This window comes from Nyctereutes procyonoides, unplaced genomic scaffold (genome assembly GCF_905146905.1).
Source record: "Nyctereutes procyonoides isolate TBG_1078 unplaced genomic scaffold, NYPRO_anot_genome, whole genome shotgun sequence".
Classification (NCBI taxonomy): Eukaryota; Metazoa; Chordata; class Mammalia; order Carnivora; family Canidae; genus Nyctereutes; species Nyctereutes procyonoides.
This window is the reverse complement of record NW_026575133.1, coordinates 11,076,177-11,093,301: the sequence shown is the minus strand read 5'-3', so window position 1 is coordinate 11,093,301 and position 17,125 is coordinate 11,076,177. Positions and strand designations below refer to the sequence as shown.

The following is a 17,125-nucleotide window of genomic DNA, read 5'->3' as shown; positions in this document are numbered from 1 at the left end:
CACCTTTGATTGCACTCTCCTGACCCCATCAGACTAGACCCTTCTTCACATCTTCTGTGACATCTCCCCAGAGCTCTCCCTCATCCGTGATTTTACCCTGGCCTTCAACTATTTGTTTATTTAGATTACTTTTATGAATTCAACTCTCCTACATTTTAAGAGCTATGATGTCATACCAGGGAGTTTTTCCAGTAAGACTCACTAGAAGGCTTCAAATCTGATGCAGAGCATTTCATCTCTGCAGGTCCTTATGGAAGAACAAGCCTGAGCTATTAAGAAAATACCCTTGAAATGCCAATAGTTTTCTCATTGCCCCTAGTAACTTGGAATTTACTGAAGGACGAGGTCCATTTCAGATTTATTGGCTTATGCCTCACATGACTCTGTACCTCACTTTGCAGTGATTCCTTAAAAAAAAATCTGGTTCGTCTGAGGATGTGAGATGAGCTAGGACCCTCACTCAGTCCACACTGGCTTGACCTGAGGCACAAAAATGATTTGCATGAAGCTTTACTAATTCTAAATAAAGAAGATGAAGAATATCCCATGCAGAAGGTTCAATAAAGATGAGCCTCAATGTTGATATGATTTCAAAAAAAAAAAAAGAGAGAGAGAGAAAATAAGCATACCAGGTTGAGGGACTGTGTTGAGCAGAGGCAGAGCAAGGTCACGTGTGTGGTTTCTGTACAAAGTGATGCATAGTTTGACATGGTTTAGAATATCTAGATATATATCCTTAGATATCCTAATTGGTATACTATTGAAGGGAAAATTATGAGCAGAGGAAAGAGAGAGGGATAAATTCAGGGAAATCAAATCTGCCATTATTTGATACTTCATTTATATTATAAACTTTGTCGTTCATCATCCACACAGACCAGTGAGACAACTCTCATTAATGCATCTTTGAAATTAAAAAGTATGATGAATATGGAAAAAGAAAGAAGGGGCAGATGGAAGGATTTTTTAAATAAAAAGTTTGGGCATCAGTCAATAATCATTTCCCTTTTTATCAAAGTATGTACACATTTTACAAGACATTTTTAACCTAAGAGGCAAGAGATGATAATTTATCTGATAGAAATAGAGACCTAGAAGTAGGAGCCTCTTTTTGTGTTGCCAAAGATTCATGTTGGGCTTGATGTCATAAAGCATAAGAGTGAAAAACCCCACTTCAAGGCTGGGGAATAAGAGGATGAAACTCAGGTGAGCCCAGGAGCAGACTGCACATTTAACTCAGAGCTTTGATTTACCACCTTTTAGCAAGTTCCTGAGTGGGAGGGGTAGGCTGGCAGTGGATAGATCAAAGCCCTAATTGCTGGTACAAATCTTTCAAGCTACTTCACACCCTGTTTATCTCTGTTGCTGTGAGGACCTGTGGTCATGAATAAATTCAATGATGATATTTGAGAGTGGGAATGGGGGAAAGTAACTTAAAAATGTGTTGATTCTTTCAAGGTAGAAGAGGAGAGATTCTGTACAAGAATGGAACTTGCTCATCCAGCAAGCAAGGGGTAACACTGGCATCTTATTTGAGAACACAAAACCTAACTAGATTGATTCACACTAAATTATAAACAACAGCATTGTGGGGATGATTTGCATTTCACGGGAGTGATTTATTGGACAGATAAACTAAAACTTAAGTGTAGGGGCTGCTCCACAGAGGACCTAGAAGAGCTAGAAGGGCTGGAACTGATCATTCCCTCAAAAGAGATATGGTTGGAAAGACTGCATACAAACCAGCATAGACGATTCCAGCGATAAAACAACTGTTCTTGCCCACCCCCCCCTTGCCCCCCACTCTACTTTGTGGTTATTTCGGCAGATTTGCAAAAACAGAGATTTTTCAGGTTTCCCTGCACACACCCTGAATCTGAATCCCAATGAATAATACCTGGAAATCTGTGTTTTTAACAAGTGCCTCTGATGATGCATAAACGGCTAGGCCTATCCCCAGGTTTACCAACCACTCCACTGGAACATTCCAGAGACACACCTCCATCTGCATAACAAGGGGAGGTGCAAGTCTCTCACCAGCAATAAATCTGATTTACAGCTCAGGGCATTGACTAAAAGAGAGGCATACATTGAAAAAGAAGGGTCTGTGATATTAGGTGTAGGAGGAAATTAGTAATAAACATTAAAATATAATTTTTCTGCATATCTGGAGCCAACCTAATTGGCAGAATGGGTTGATGACAGTGGGAGGAAGAGAAAAAAAATGGAAAATGTCTCTGAATCTGAGATCTACTATATCCATAACTTAGATAAATGGCAAAGGGCAGCCAAGAGCTGTGGCTGTGAGGCGGTTGAAAAATGATTAAAGAGTGAACTAGAATCTTAGTGGCAGATGTAATTGAATAGCCATGAGTTTTATGAAAGTTGAACAAATTATATTATCTAGATGCTATTAATGTGCTAGTGTGAGCAGAAAATGATACATCTGCATCTCCCTGTAATTTTGCATGTGTTAGAGAATCTGGGTGCCCTTCCACCCTCAGCTTTCCAGTGGGGTCTCTGCTCTTCTAGAGTTTTGGATACATATCATAAAAAAATGAGAAAGGTTAATATTTCTCAAAGGAAGAGCCTCAAATTCCAGGTTGAATTAAAAAAAAATTTAATACATACACAGTAACTGCTCCTACCCCCTCCTGTCTGTCTGGCAGTCACCTGATATAAGCTTTTAGGTTTAGGAAAGCTGTCCTTTGTCAAGGGTATGTGTGGGTTTTTAATAAAACTGTTATCTTGTGTGATCTTGGCCCTCCGTGGTTGCTGCTGACTGGTTCAATTTCTTTTCTTTTTTTTTTTTTTTTTTTTTTTTGGTGTAATAAAAAGATATTATCACAGAGATATTAGAGAATTAATATTTCCGGGCTTCAGTTGCTTCCCTTGGATATGTTATGAGTAAACGTGGGAGGGGATAAGGAATCAGAATTTCAACCTAGATCAGGAAACAGCATGATTTCTGCCTGACAGTTTCACATTGCGAAGGATCCTTTCCACTTGAAGGCAGAATTAGCATTAGTTGAGAAGCTTAGAAAAATACAATATAATGTAAGCCACATCATTATGGATGCAGATGCCACTTTGTGGAGTTGTGAGGCTCTGAACTGTAAAGTGAAATAAATTGTTGCAATAACATTTTCCATTTAGGGGTGAAATTAGTGCCAGTGAAATTCTTCCACGGCCAATAAATTCATCTGTCCCTTTAGTCTCTGGCTTCCTTGTTATCTACACAGTTATTTACAAGTCTTTGTGAGTAAAGTCATTCTAGTAGTATTTTTCCTTTCTTCTACTTTTTTGTCCCCCAGATAAATATATTTTTTTTTTCCTCCACAAATATTTAGACTTTTTTCACAACATGTGGACCCAGTGGCTTTTGACAACTGCTAAGCCATTATGGTGTTATGGCAAGAAAGAATAAAAAAAAAAAAAAAAAGAAAGAAAGAAAGAAAGAATAGGTACCAAAATACCTAAACATCCTCTTTTCCCCAGTGCAGTTACATGAATGTGATGCTTTCATAAATATACTAGGGGCCAGCACTGAGGTTGCTTTTTAGTTTCTAAAAAATTCTTTTTCATTGTTTTTTTTTTTCTAAGATTTTTCTGGACCCATAAAAAAGCCTGAAATATCTACTTGGTAACTGTCTTGAGTTGGCCCAGCCTGAGGATGTTTCTAGAAATTCTTGGGTGGGAAATGGTCAAGAGGGAATGATCAGATGAACAATTCAGAGACAGGGTACAAAAATGTATCACACTGGAAATAAGTAGAAGTAATAAGTAATTTGGATGCAGGAGATACAGTTCCCCAAGGGAAAGGCAAGGCATATTGTCCAGAGAAATTTGCAGGAAACAGAAGGCAGGAGAACACATATAAAAGACAAAGAAGACACCAAAACCTATGAGTACCTACCTTTTAGACACTGAGTTTCTTATATCTAGAATGACCAGAACTGTCCTGGATTATATCTGTAATGTGTGCATAAATTTCAGTAGCCTTCCTTTTCATTAGTTAACGTGTTGTGGTTTAAAAGAGAATAGTTAGGATTATCTTACTTATATCCTGCCACCCTGCCAATGAGGGCAGAGATCCATAGCAAGAATTGAGTAATGTAGAGCCCAAACATAGGAATTGGTTAATTGAATGTTTAACCAGTTGAAAGGGAAGAGTTTTGAACAGAGACAGTATTAGTAAGCTATTGCTGTGTAACAAAGACCATCCAGAAATTCAGTGGCTTGGCAGGGAGCATTTATTTATTGCTGTTGAGTCTATGGATTAATTCGATGGTCCTGGTTTTATCTGTGCTCACTATGTGTCTACAGTCAGCTATTGGTCATTAGGTAGGGAGTTCTCCTGGTCTTAGCTGGGCTGCCCCAGGTAATGGGCGGCTGTTGGCTCTACACTGCTCTAGAACAAGATTGATTAGGAGAAAGTTCTCCTACACATGGTATGTCATACTTTATCAGGCTACTCTGGATATGTTCATACATGATAATGATAGGATTCCAAGAGTGAGCAAAAGTGCAGAAGCCTCGCTTACAATCAGCACACCCTCATTCCCATTTCATTCCATGGCCACAGGATATCATAAGTCTAGCCCAGATTCAAGGGATGAGGAAACAGATTTCACCTCTTGGTGCAAAAAACCTTCAAAATCAAATTGCAGAAGGTTTGGACATAGAGAAGGGTAGAAAATTGACCCAGCAATGTGATCACTTTCCACACTCTCTTGGGGGAGACTTCACATGCTTTTAGGTAGTCTCACAGGCTCTCCTGAAGTCATAACCAGATTAAGCAACTGTTAATAATCAAGGGGTATGTTTTTATTTGTTCATTTTGTGTTAGTGACCCAGAGAACATAAAGGTCAGGCACACCCTAAAAATAAGGACTGGATGCTTTATGAATAATAGTAGGTGGGACCTAACATGTAGTACTTTCAAACTAGTATGCATAACAATGACATTTGTAGTGTGTTACATACACAGATTTCTGGTATTGATTCTCAGATAGATAGATAGATAGATTTTTTTTTTCCTTAACTGAAGCCTAAGAGACTGCATTTTCACACATTCTCCGGGTAATTCTGATTCAGGTAGTCTGTAAACTTATACTTTGAGAAACACTACAAAGTAAACAGGATTTCTTGTTGACTTTCAACCCTAGAAAACTAAAATGCATCTTTCTCTTCCTGTCAGTTACAATTAAGTTTGGTATTCGAGGTGCCCATAGTTGTCATTACTTGACCAAGTGACCTAAACTCTATGACTGAATGTTCTTGAAGACTCATCTTCAGTTTAAAACCAGCAGCAATGCTTCACTGGTCATTAGAGTCTTCTCTGGAATCCTCACACTGGCCGTTAGGCCTCCAGGATCATGGTTTCATCCTAAAAGGGTATGACAGGCCTTAAGACTGTCATGATTAGGGGATCCCTGGGTGGCTCAGCGGTTTGGCACCTGCCTTTGGCCCAGGGCACGATCCTGGAGTCTTGGAATCGAGTCCCATGTCGGGCTCCGGGCTTCTACCTCCTCCTGTGTCTCTGCCTCTCTCTCTCTCTCTCTCTCTCTCTCTCTCTCTCTTTCTCTCTCTCTCTCTCTCTCTCATAAATAAATAAATAAATCTTTAAAAAAAAAAAAGACTGTCATGATTGGGTTTGGATTTGAACTGACAGAAAGGCCTGTTGGCCAAGAATGAATGCTTCGTAAATGAAAACCTTTTGCTCTTTCTGTTTTCTAAATAAACTTTGTGCCATTCCCATATCACTTTAATTTCTGAAAAAGAGATTTCAGACCACATGGATTGTGATATTCAAGGCATGTTACTAAAGCCCAGCGTAGTTCTGCCTTGGAGGCAGGAGAGCCAAAAAGAAAATCAAGATTTGGCAAACTTGGTTTTGTAAATTCTTGACCACACTAACTTTTGGATTAGAAATGTAGAAATGGATTAAAAATGTAGTTCAGGGTTTCAGAGTCAGAATGCAGGTAGAAGTTCTCCAAGAAAGTCCCTTTGATAGAATGAGAGTGAATACAAAGAGCTATAGGGTTTTTTAGCATGGTTTCACCAGCTAATGCCACCACATTATTGATGCTACAACTTGGAAATAAACTCAACAAAGGGGCAGGGCTGCAGCAAAGGGGAAAGTGGTACCCCAGGTAAAGCTTGTGTGGCACCTTAGTCTGCAAAGGGGCTGTGGCCATATGAGTTTCAGAAACACTGTGGTAGAGTTCAATGAGTTTCTTTCCTGCAGGACTACTGTGAACTTTTTTTTTTTTAAGGTATATTTATTTATTTTAGAGGCAGGGGTGGTGGGCAAAGGGAAAGCGAGAGAGAATCCCAAGTAGACTCCACATCCAGTACAGAGCCTAACATGGGGCTCAGTCCCACAACCCTGAGATCATGGCCTGAGCCGAAACCAAGAGTCAGGCACTGAACTGACTGAGTCACCCAGGTGCCCCCTAGGACAGCTGTGAACTTTTAAGTACTGATGAGGATTGCAAATCCTCAGGAATGCTGTATATACCACTTTCCAAAATTATTTAACCATAGAACTCTCACCATCTTTTGGGACTAACAATGATATGACAGTGTTACAAATACTGAGTATGTACTATGTGCTGGACACTATGCCAAGTGCTATAAAAATTCCATCTTGTTTTATTCTCACAACTTTCTAAAACTAGCACTTAGTTTTATCTCCATTATGCAGATGATGGAACTGAGGTTCTATTTAAGTCACTTAAGCCCACAAGTGGCAGACTCAGAATCTGATTCCAAAATGAGACCATATCAATTTCTTCACCCCAGACATGACGTTTTGAGATTGCTGCTGTGCACACAGGCTGTGAGCATTTATTTAGCACTCACTATATCTTTCAGTCACTTTTCACAGGAAGACTATTGTCATTTCTGTAGCAGTGCTGCTGTTATAATCACCCTAGGTCCTCATGAATAGAACATAATTCATTGCATTTCGGAGTTCTCCCAGGATTTCAGAAACTGTGTGTGCCAGGGCCCAGACTTAGAAATGTGAAGTTAGTGGTGCCTGGGTGGCTTGGTCAGTAAACTATCTCACTCTTGACTTCAGCTGTAGGATCTCAGGGTTGTAAGGATCGATCCCCACATCCAGCTCCGTGCTGGGTGTGGAACCTGTTTAAGATCCTCTCTCTCCACCCCTTCCCCACTCCCTCTCTTTAAAAAAAAAAAAGGAAATGTGGAGTCACCTACAGTACTGATGTGCCCATGCTTTACTCTGTGTGTGGATGATGGCAAATAAACTGCTCAGCACTTTCCTTGACGCTTCTACCTTGTTTAGGCTGCAACTGGAGAGGGATTAATTTATGCTAATTCCACACAACAAGCTAAAGCCCATTTATCACAAGTTTCCATTCCTCAGCAGAATACACACAAACTCACCTAAACGTTGGGCACACTAAGATAATGCAGCTGCTGTTGTGTGCGGCAGTAATAGGCCCGCTTATATTCAGGTGCAGGTGAGCAAGCAGCACCGCAGAACACAGGACAGTGGCGTCGGGCCTGCCCCTGCTCTGCCGGCTGCTGCCTGCCTGCCCGCCTGCCTGCCTGCCTCTGAGGCTACGTGAGGGGGGTGCAGCCGCCTTAGAACTCAGAATACAGAGGCTCATTTTCCCGAAATACTATGCTAATTACTTACTAGTGCTAATGTTCCTTGTTTTTGGATGATGTTTTAAGTAGGAATGATTTAAAATTGAATGACAGAAGCTTGTGATATAGAGAAAGAGGATGAAGGGAAGAAAAGGGAAAGAGTGTGTGTGTGTGTGTGTGTGTGTGTGTGTGTGTTTGCTTTCTCTGGTAGCAAGAGCCTGGCCAAAGCAATTTCCTCTCTTTACTTTTCCATTTATTTCAAATGCCAACCCTTTCAAGCAGGCTTAGTATCCCTCCTGGTTACTCCATAGCACTGCTCTCTGCTTATTCTGAAAGAGCATGCAGCTAGGAATTAGAAGTTTAGCTTAATAAAGCTAACCTGCCTCCAACCATCCTAAACAGAGAGGCCCCTCCCTGAACCCACATATGTTCCCCGTCAAGCTAAGGGTTTGCCTTAGAAGATTACTTATAAAAAATATATAAAAAAAGAAGATTACTTATAAAATATCTTCCCATTTTTATTTTCTTGTGTGTGATAACAGTATTGTGATAATGTCAAGAGAAAGACCTTATCTTTTGCAGTTAGGGATGGAATTACATGATGGCTAAGATTTGCTTCAGAATTATCCAACCGTTGAGGTTGTGGGGACTGGATGGGGATAAAAATAGAATAATATTGTCTGTGGTCGATGTTTGTTGCAGCCAGGTTCTGGGTACATTTCTCCCTGCACATGGAGCGTGCGTGTGTATACACATATGCTTATGTATGTACACACATCACCTACGCATGCTTTAGGATTCTAATTAGTCCTTTTAAGACTTGATAATATTTTAACTTGGGTCACTTAATTTGCTTCTCACACTATAGTTTGAGCCCTAATTCCCTGTCTCAGAAATATATTCTTAAATTTCTAGTATCTTCACTGAAATTAGCTCTGTGTGGGTATTTGTGATAGGACTCAAGTTCAGGTCTTAGTTCTTCCATTTCCTACTTCTGAGTGCTCTGGAAGGACATAAACCAGTGAGAGCCTCCCTGTTCTTATCTGTTCAGTGGAGGTCACAGCCCTTGCCTTCCATTTGTGGAAGTCGATTGCAATAATAGCTATGAAAAACTGACGGTGTCCCTTTCTCCAGTGACATCCTACCCATTGTGGTGTGAGTTCTGAAGTATTTCTGGACTCCTTTGCTGATGGTGCCATATTTGCCTAAGTAAATAAAAGACACTTCTATTTTCTCATTTTGACCTAGAAGCACATGTGCCTTGGGTGTCTGCCTGCAGCCTCCTCACACACAGACTCACTCACTCACGAGCCCTGCACAGCATAAGCTCTGCTTGACTTAGGAGAGAGAATCAAGGGGTTGCATAATTTTCCTGCTTCTTAAAAGTTCAGTCTACTAAAACAACTAAACCTATTTTCTGAGAAAGAGGGCTTGACCTCATTCCCACCAAAACTATTTGGTATCTGGAACATGCTCTCCAGTTGCACTGATTGGAGCCTCGAGTCTTTTTGGAGTCCATCAGTATACAGGCACCTCTTCTTGAACTTTTGTACCCAGGTGACCAGAGCATTGCCTTCTTGGTTCTCAAGAGAAAAAAAGCAACAGAAAATGGTGCTTGGAGGTCACCTATATTTCTAAATATCAGACTTTACTTAAATGGTGGAAGGTCAAGTTCAGCATCCAGGCCTTCTAATTGTACATGTGGCTTGTCTTTTATGCTTGAGCTATGCTGTTTTTGCAAAATGTCAGTTTTTGAGAGGGTGAAAATTAATTGCAAACAGAGGCCTTAAAGCACAACAGATTTGACTCTAAGACTAGGGAGGATTTGCAGGTGGAAAGAGAAGCTCCCGAGAGCTACGATCTAAAGGTAAACTCAGGGAGAGAGAATCTTTAATGGATGCAAAGACATCTGTTTGGCCCAAGAGGAGAACTTAGAGCATCTGAGAGGCTGGCGCTTCCTGGCATGGCTGTCAGGGCTTTGGAAAGTTGTAGAGACAATATTGGACTGCACACCCCTCTGCCTGCACCACCATGGCTGCTCTTGTGAAATACTCACTGAGCCATCAGTTTCCTATGTGCAGAAAAGATAAGGGTGCTCCATCACTCTCCAGGTCTTTGTCTCACATGACAGGTGTAAGGACAGGAGTGAGAGCAGATAATTCATAAAAATCTTCCTGTTGGTTTTTCTGGTGATGCGCATTGCTTAGTGTGAGAAAAGCTTACATTCCAGTACAGGAAAATGTGATAATTATATTCTCATCAATATTGATTAGAAGGAATAGCAGCAGCAATAGTAATAAAAGCTAATACTTATGAAAGACTTAATGTGTGTCCCACGTTGTTAGCAGTGCTTTACGTACATGAACTCACCTGGTTCTCACGCAAACCCGATGAGATACGTGCTGTTATTCTCTCACCACGTAAGCCCATTGAGGTGAAATAACTTGCCTGAAAGCACAGGGGCAGGATGCTGTAGAGCAGGCCTGGCTCCAGGGTCTTTGCTTCTGGTGAATAGGCCAGCTGGAGTGTTCTGGGGGCTCGGACAGGCTCAAATGCACCCCCAAGTCTGCCGGGTGACCCGCATCAGTGTGTGTAGGCCCCGCGTGCTTTCCTGGGACTCACGATGCCTCTGCATGAAGAGTGTGAGCACCTTACAGGGTCAGGCATGCCCGCATCTCTGCCCATGACCGTGCCTGTGTTCTCCCCTAGCCCCACTGGTGGACCTCACTCCAACCCACAGTGGATCTGCCATGCTGATGCTGCTCTCAGTGGTGTTTGTGGGGCTGGCCGTGTTCGTCATCTACAAGTTTAAAAGGTACGTGGGCCCCCAGCCACATCTCCCCTCGCCCTTCCCTCTCCCTGACAGGTTCAGAAGCATGTGCTGCCGTGATGTACAGCTCCCGTGCATAGCAATGATGCTGTCTGTTAATGTTTTAGGAAGATCCCGGGGATTAATGTTTATGCCCAGATGCAGAATGAGAAAGAACGAGAGATGGTCAGTCGGGTCATTCACCCTGAAAGCAGGGCCCATATCCCTCAGACTGAACTAAGGAGGCCTGGCCAACTGATAGATGAGAAGGTGGAATCACAGCTCATAGGTAAATGATTCCTAGTAGCCATCAGCTGTTCAGCCTGGGTAGTCTGCGGCTGACTCTATCTAACCCCTTTCTGGCTTCACGTAACCACTTTCTCCTGCTCTAACATTCCTGAGACAACCAGCTAAGATGTCTCTCCCCCTGCTTCCTGCCATTGGAATAAGGAGGGGAAAAAAAAGCCTTCTTGCTCCTATGTAGTGTTTTGTTTTCTCTCTCTCGTGACTTTAATTCCTCCTTTTGCAAAAACTCTTGCTCTAAAATATGGGGCTTCAGAATGTTTGTGGGCAAAGAGCAGAGCATTTGCTCTAACAATGTACAAGAAGGACAGGCCTCAGAGGCTGGCTCTGGGGATCTGGAGGGCCAGGCAGGGTAGGGAAGGACAGGATAGGACAGAGCAGCCTGGGCCCGCGTCAACTCGATGGAGGGCAAATTGCTCTAGAATACTTGTAGAGAAGTGACATCATGAGACAGAATAGAGGAGGGCCAAGCTGATCACCCTGGGATTTTTTTTTTTTTAATTAGCTGGAATCTAAAAACTACACCGCCCCCCCCCTCCCCAGGAAATATGAAACCTGAGAATTTTGAGGACAAGAGGTATAAAATTTGCAGAACATCCCAGGAGAGAGGTTTCCTAAGGGAGACCACTGGAAGAGTTAGACTGTTAGAGAGCAGATGAGGAGATTTCTTCCTCCTGTTTGCCTACCCCTATCCTGAAGTCTTAACAGTGGACTTACCATATATCACTAGAGCGCTCTCTCTCTCTCTCTCTGCCTATGAAGTAAGCTGGGAACCCAACAGCTAGGTCTAGAGTCTCAGGCGTAATTGCTAAGTCTACTATCTATGGCAGAGAAAATTTTCCAGGAAAGTAGACAAAGCCGTGAAGCCACCACTGTGATCCATGGCTGCCCTTGTTTCCTCCTGTCTGTTGGTGCCAGGACTTGAAGCTGTCATCTTGCCACCTCAAGTCCTGCATTGCTGACCAAGATGGATAAATCCTTAGATAACCATTTGTGCCTCGCTCTAATGTCTGAATACCAAATAATGTCTAGAAGGCCACTACCTAAGATTTTTAATCTGTTACTTAGAAGGGGAAATGAGCACCTAAATGGAACCATGACCCTCTCTTTCAATGGCTGTGGAAGAGTACTGTGGCGGCACTGGGCGAAATTTCAGTGCAGGCTTGTATCGGAGGTAATAATAGCAGCTGGAGCCACATCTGGGGTCCAGTGTTCACAGCGTGCTTGCTTTTATTTGGGGAGACAGGGTGATAAATGTGTAATTGCTCTAGGTTCAAAAGAAAAGGCTTCTCTGTCTTCAAGTCCAGAGAAGCGTTTACCCTATTTACTTCTAAAGCTTCTAAGTGCATTTTTGTGGGTCATTTGGTTTTCAATCCCATTTCCACGGGGTATGAAGCACAGTGCTGTTGACTTTATGAGAGTAGCAATCCCTCCCTCACCAGGAGCATCCCGCAGCACATTGCACAGTCTCTGACACCTTTCCATTGTCAGTGTCATTAAATGAGTAAGTGTTACACGTTTTCTCTTAGGAGAGTAGCTTTACCCTCCCCTCCCTCCCCTTCTACTCAACCTGGTGACTCATCTCTCCGATTGCAAAGAGCAAGACACGCCACTCCACCTTCAACGCCAAAGCGGGGATCTGCTGGGGCACAATTTGCAATTTAAGGAAAACCCCCAAAGGCTACAGGCGACCTGCTGATCAGGAAAGAATTTCGCTCTTGTCAAGTGCACCATCCTTCATGACCACTAACTTTATGTTTTTTTCTTTCCTTTGTTGTTCTGTTTCCTATTTTGCCAGGAAGTATTTCCATAGTTGCTGAGAATCAAAGCACAAAAGAAATCCCTACCTATGTAAATGTTTGAATGGAGGACGCCAGTAAAAACAAAATCAAACAAAAATAAAATAAAAACAATCAAAAATCCAAACAAACAGACAAACAAACACTCACTGCATCGGGACTTTTTAATTCTTCAGACACAGACAACAAGGGTTTTTAGCTTTAAGCCTGTGCATGTGGACAATACCTTGAGAACATGCTGGAGGGGCAGTGTACAGGTGCTCTATTTTAATGGAAAAAACACTCCCCTCCCCCTTTCCTCTTCTCTCTCTTTTTTCTGATCGGTCGTGTTTGTAGAAAATTCATAACATATAGAGGCCAAGGAAATCTGCATGTGTTTTTGGAAATATTCTTGGCTCTAGATTTAACAGCTATTTTAGCACTAGAGGCTGATGGGGGGGAGTAGCCGCCCCAGCCCCTTTCATACGACACAAAGACATGCACAGGAGTGTGAAACCCTGAGCTGTTTCTCTGTCCCACTTTCCTCATTGCCAATTTCTTTTCTAAGTTTTCTCTGGTAGCTCTGGCGGCCAGCAGTGGCCACAAGGCTGCTTGCGTGTTGCATTCTGTGTGGCCACAGGGAAGAAGGAGCCAGGTGAAGTTCCATGTACGCAGGCAGAGTAGGGAAGGCAGGCAGGAGGGGCAAACATGTCAGACGTGGACCTCTGTTTCCTGTTCACCCCTTTCTGTCACCAAGGCTTCCCCTGGTAGCTTTTATACTCCCATCCCAACTTAACATAGAAAATAGAATCCCAGTTCCCCAGCGTCTGGCCTCCCCATTTGTTTGCTACCCAGGTGTGGTCATGATTCTGTTGATGTCTTTGTACCTCTTCCTTCCAAACTCCAAGTTGTCTTTCAACTCCTCCTCCTTTTTCTTCCCAAACATGTTACTGAATTCTACACATTAACCTTGGTGTTCCCTAAATACTGGCCTAGCGTCTGCCAGACTTGCCCGCCGCCCCCCGAACACTCACAACTTTATGATCTGTCAGCATGCCCGCTTTCCTGCACACTGACCAGGCTGCATCCTGCCCTGCAGGGTTTGGCTCGGCTCCATGTTTCCTTTGTCTTCTCCTATAGAACCTGCCTCTTCCAAATAGCCTTGCCTTGTCCCACCTGGAAACATGCAAAGTGTGTGAAAGAGTTTGATGTATGCAAAGCAATTCAAACCTGGCCATGTACACTGGGAAAGAAAGCAGACAGATGAATGGTGGTATTCTCACACCTTAACAAAAATCTCATGTGCAGATTCCAGAATATGCTTGTGAGAAATGTTTCAAACATGTTACTATGTGGCAGGGCAATTTCCTTCTGTAATGGTTGCTATTACCCAGTATTTGTTCTCTCACAGTACAGTAAAAACATTTGTAAAATAAAACTGATTTTAACCAGAAGAAGAAGCAGGTTAATGGATTTAATATTTAAGAGTGTCAAAAAATATAAGAGTATATGGAAGTCTTATCTTACATTAGGATAAGATTTTGATTATGTAGGATGATCCCAGACGTTTCACAGGTGTGCTCTCTGATCTCTGAGTATCATAGTATTGGCAAAGGAAAAATTAGTAAGCTTCGAAGCAAGGAGGTAGATGTCTAAACAAAGCAGATTGGCTCAGAGTATAAACAATCCCCATTTACCCAGGGCAATAATCAAAGAAGGCCCAGAGAAAGAAGGAAACAAAAGTCTGTTGAGCAGAAGTCCTTGGAGGATTATGAATGGGGCAAAGCCCACTCTAAAATATAGGAGGAAGCGGTTTTGAAAACCATTCACAGAGAGCAGCCTCCTTCTGGGCCATGTTCCCAAGCCAATCACATCTATGACAGGGTCCTGGTGATAATGGGGGTGTCCCAAAGATCCTGACGATCCCTGCCCTAATGTAGCTCAGGCAGGGGAAGAGTAGCAAAGCTGCAGTCAGAAGTTAAACAGAAGTTTTTGTGGCTGAGGATGCCCAGTATGAATCTGGGAAATGGATTATGCCTGAGGCAGCCATCTGTTTGTAGAACTCAATTGATCCCCAACCTGCCAGGCTTCCTATCCCATAGGAAACATCCTCATCGATCCGCTTCAGTTGGAGCCTTCCAAGTTTAATCTGGAAGACAAAATGTTTGGAAACCAAGAGGCTCACTCAAAACAGCACAGGGAGTCCTCAGAGTTGCAATTCAATTAATTTTAATTGGAAAATTATGAAAAAGGGAATAACCCTCTTAATCTCGCACAGTGCCTTGCCTAGAATAGGTATTAAGAAAATTACTTGTGGAAGGAATAAATGGAAGAATACATGAGAAAACATAAGAAAAAATGGGTATATAAATCCTAATTAAAAATAGAGGTAGACATGAGATGCCTGGCATTTTGGAACATGATTACAGATGGCCAGCTCTTTATTCAGCATCTCCAGCATCCTCATGTGCCTCTCATCAAAGCTCCCTCCCACCTGTAGGAGATGAGCAAGGCAAGGTACTGCTCAGAGGGGACCTCATTGTTCTTATGATCTAGCTCTGTGATTCTCAAAGTGTGGTACCTGGACCCAGCAGAATCAGCATCACCTCAGACTTATTAGAAAATGCAAATTTGGGGTTCCCTTACTACAGACCTACTGAATCAGAAACTCCAGGGCATAGGGCCCAGCAGTCTTTTTTCACCAGATCTTCAGTTTATTGTGATATACGCAGAAGTTTGGGAACTGCTGCACTCTGCCACTCCAGCTCAGTCCCAAAGAGAAGGTAGTAATGAGAGCCTACAAATGGGAGGGACCCAAGTGCCTACTGACTCGCTAACAGCAGGTGCAAACAGTACAATGAGGAGTTTGGTGGGCTTCTGGCCAGAGGAGTGGCAGGGGAGGGATGGATGTGGATTCAGGGCAAGCTAAAAATCTGATATTAAAACATTTTCCGAAAATCCCAGAAGGCAAATTGTGCGCGCTCTCCCTTGGACTACCCAACCAACATTTTCTCCTTTGCCTTATTCCTAATTGGATTCACTGTCCAAAATGCAGAGGTTTGCTTTGCTTTTTTTCAGAAGTTCCAAACAGCAACTTTGAGAGCAATGGGGTGTTTGGCAGCTGTTCTGTGTTTTCCAGGATTCCAACTGAGCATTGAAATCCCTCATTTGCCAACTTATTTTTATAGGAAGCCAATTTAAAAAAAAAAAAAAAGAGAGAAAGTTTTCTTATAGTATTGGAACTACTTCTAATTTTAAAATGACTTTTTTGATGTATTTTTTTGTTAAATACTATGTAGTGTAATGTATACTTGCTCTTGTTTATTGCTTTTACAATCATATTTATTAAACAGATAATGTCTCTAAAGTCTTGGCCTCCAGGAGTTTATTTTATCTCAAACCAAACCATGACGGGCAGTCTTCATACAGAAGTGATACAACTGTAGGATTTTTTAAAGGCTAATTGTGTGAGAATGTAGTAAATACCAGTCTCGAAGGTTTATTTTTGTTTGCTTGCTTGCTTGGTTTTTGGTTTTGTTAACAAAGGAGAATATATTCTACTACCTGAATTCTACCTGCATTTTAGTTGACTACATAATGTCTGTTGCTTTATTAAATTACTTTATTCTACTTTAAAAACCACCCAAATGGGTTACTTTGGAATGAGTAACATGCTTATTATGTTTAGCTCAAAATTAGAAATTATTAATATGTGATCAACCCATGCAAATTTGTTTAGAATCTTGTAGTTACAGAAGGAGCAAACTTGCATGTAATGTAATGAGCCAAAACTGGAGGAGAGGTAAAGGCTCCAGTGACATCATCAAAAAGGCTTTGCCCCTGAAATTAGAGTGGAGTTCTCCTTCCAGCTAGGCCAGCTGTGTGACCTTGAGCAAAGCACTTTCCCATACAACCGCTTTAGTGTCCTCATGCATATAATCTGAAGGAAGAAGACAACTTCCAGTTTTGGTGTTCTGAGTGAGTGAGTCATTCCCGAGAGCCCCTTATAGAAGATTTAAACTCCATAGAAAACAAAGAGGTGGACTGCATCCAAAATCCTCCAGCCTTGTGGCTTGCCTACGTAGGTGGCATCCCTTCTTGAGCAACATTTCGCCCTGATATTTTTGTAGAAAGAGAACCTTCCTTAGCCTTCCAAAGACCCACCAGGCTCAGGATGGTTTTGCCTCAACAACATGGTCTCCACATGTCTGAGAATCCCTGCTTTTAGGTAGCCTTGAACTTCTTTCCTGTGGGCTAAACCTTCCTCCTGGACCCTCATTCTTTTCCAGACAAGAGCCTGTGTGGTACTTCCCCATCAGGAATTTATCTCCTATTTCGCCGAGATTGTAGGCAGTCACACAAAAATCATCCCTGGAGATCTCAGAGGAGATTTAATTAATACAGGGAATTTTTTTGCTTGAGTAACTGAAGAGCCAAGATGCCAAATCAAAGCAAGTGAGGCAACACCAAAATGAGCATCAGTAGGGGGGAGCCTGTGCTTCCCTGGGCTAGAAGGAACCAGATACTCTCAGAGCCCGGGACCAGGAGCATCAACTTGACACTGAAATCATGGAGGACATGGCTGGTACTTTCTGGAACCACAGAGAAGTCA

The 17,125-nt window shown here is 42.3% G+C and overlaps 1 protein-coding gene across 1 annotated transcript in view; it reads left to right on the top strand.

Moving 5' to 3' along the window:
* SORCS1 (sortilin related VPS10 domain containing receptor 1) overlaps window positions 1-15,842 on the top strand; it is a 495,004-nt gene extending 479,162 nt beyond the window's left edge. The window contains 3 exon segments of the mRNA XM_055300554.1: window positions 10,333-10,438; window positions 10,561-10,721; window positions 12,265-15,842. Of these exon segments, the coding sequence (XP_055156529.1) occupies window positions 10,333-10,438; window positions 10,561-10,721; window positions 12,265-12,272 (275 nt within the window). The 3' untranslated portion in view covers window positions 12,273-15,842.
* Window positions 15,843-17,125: the final 1,283 nt, after the last annotated feature.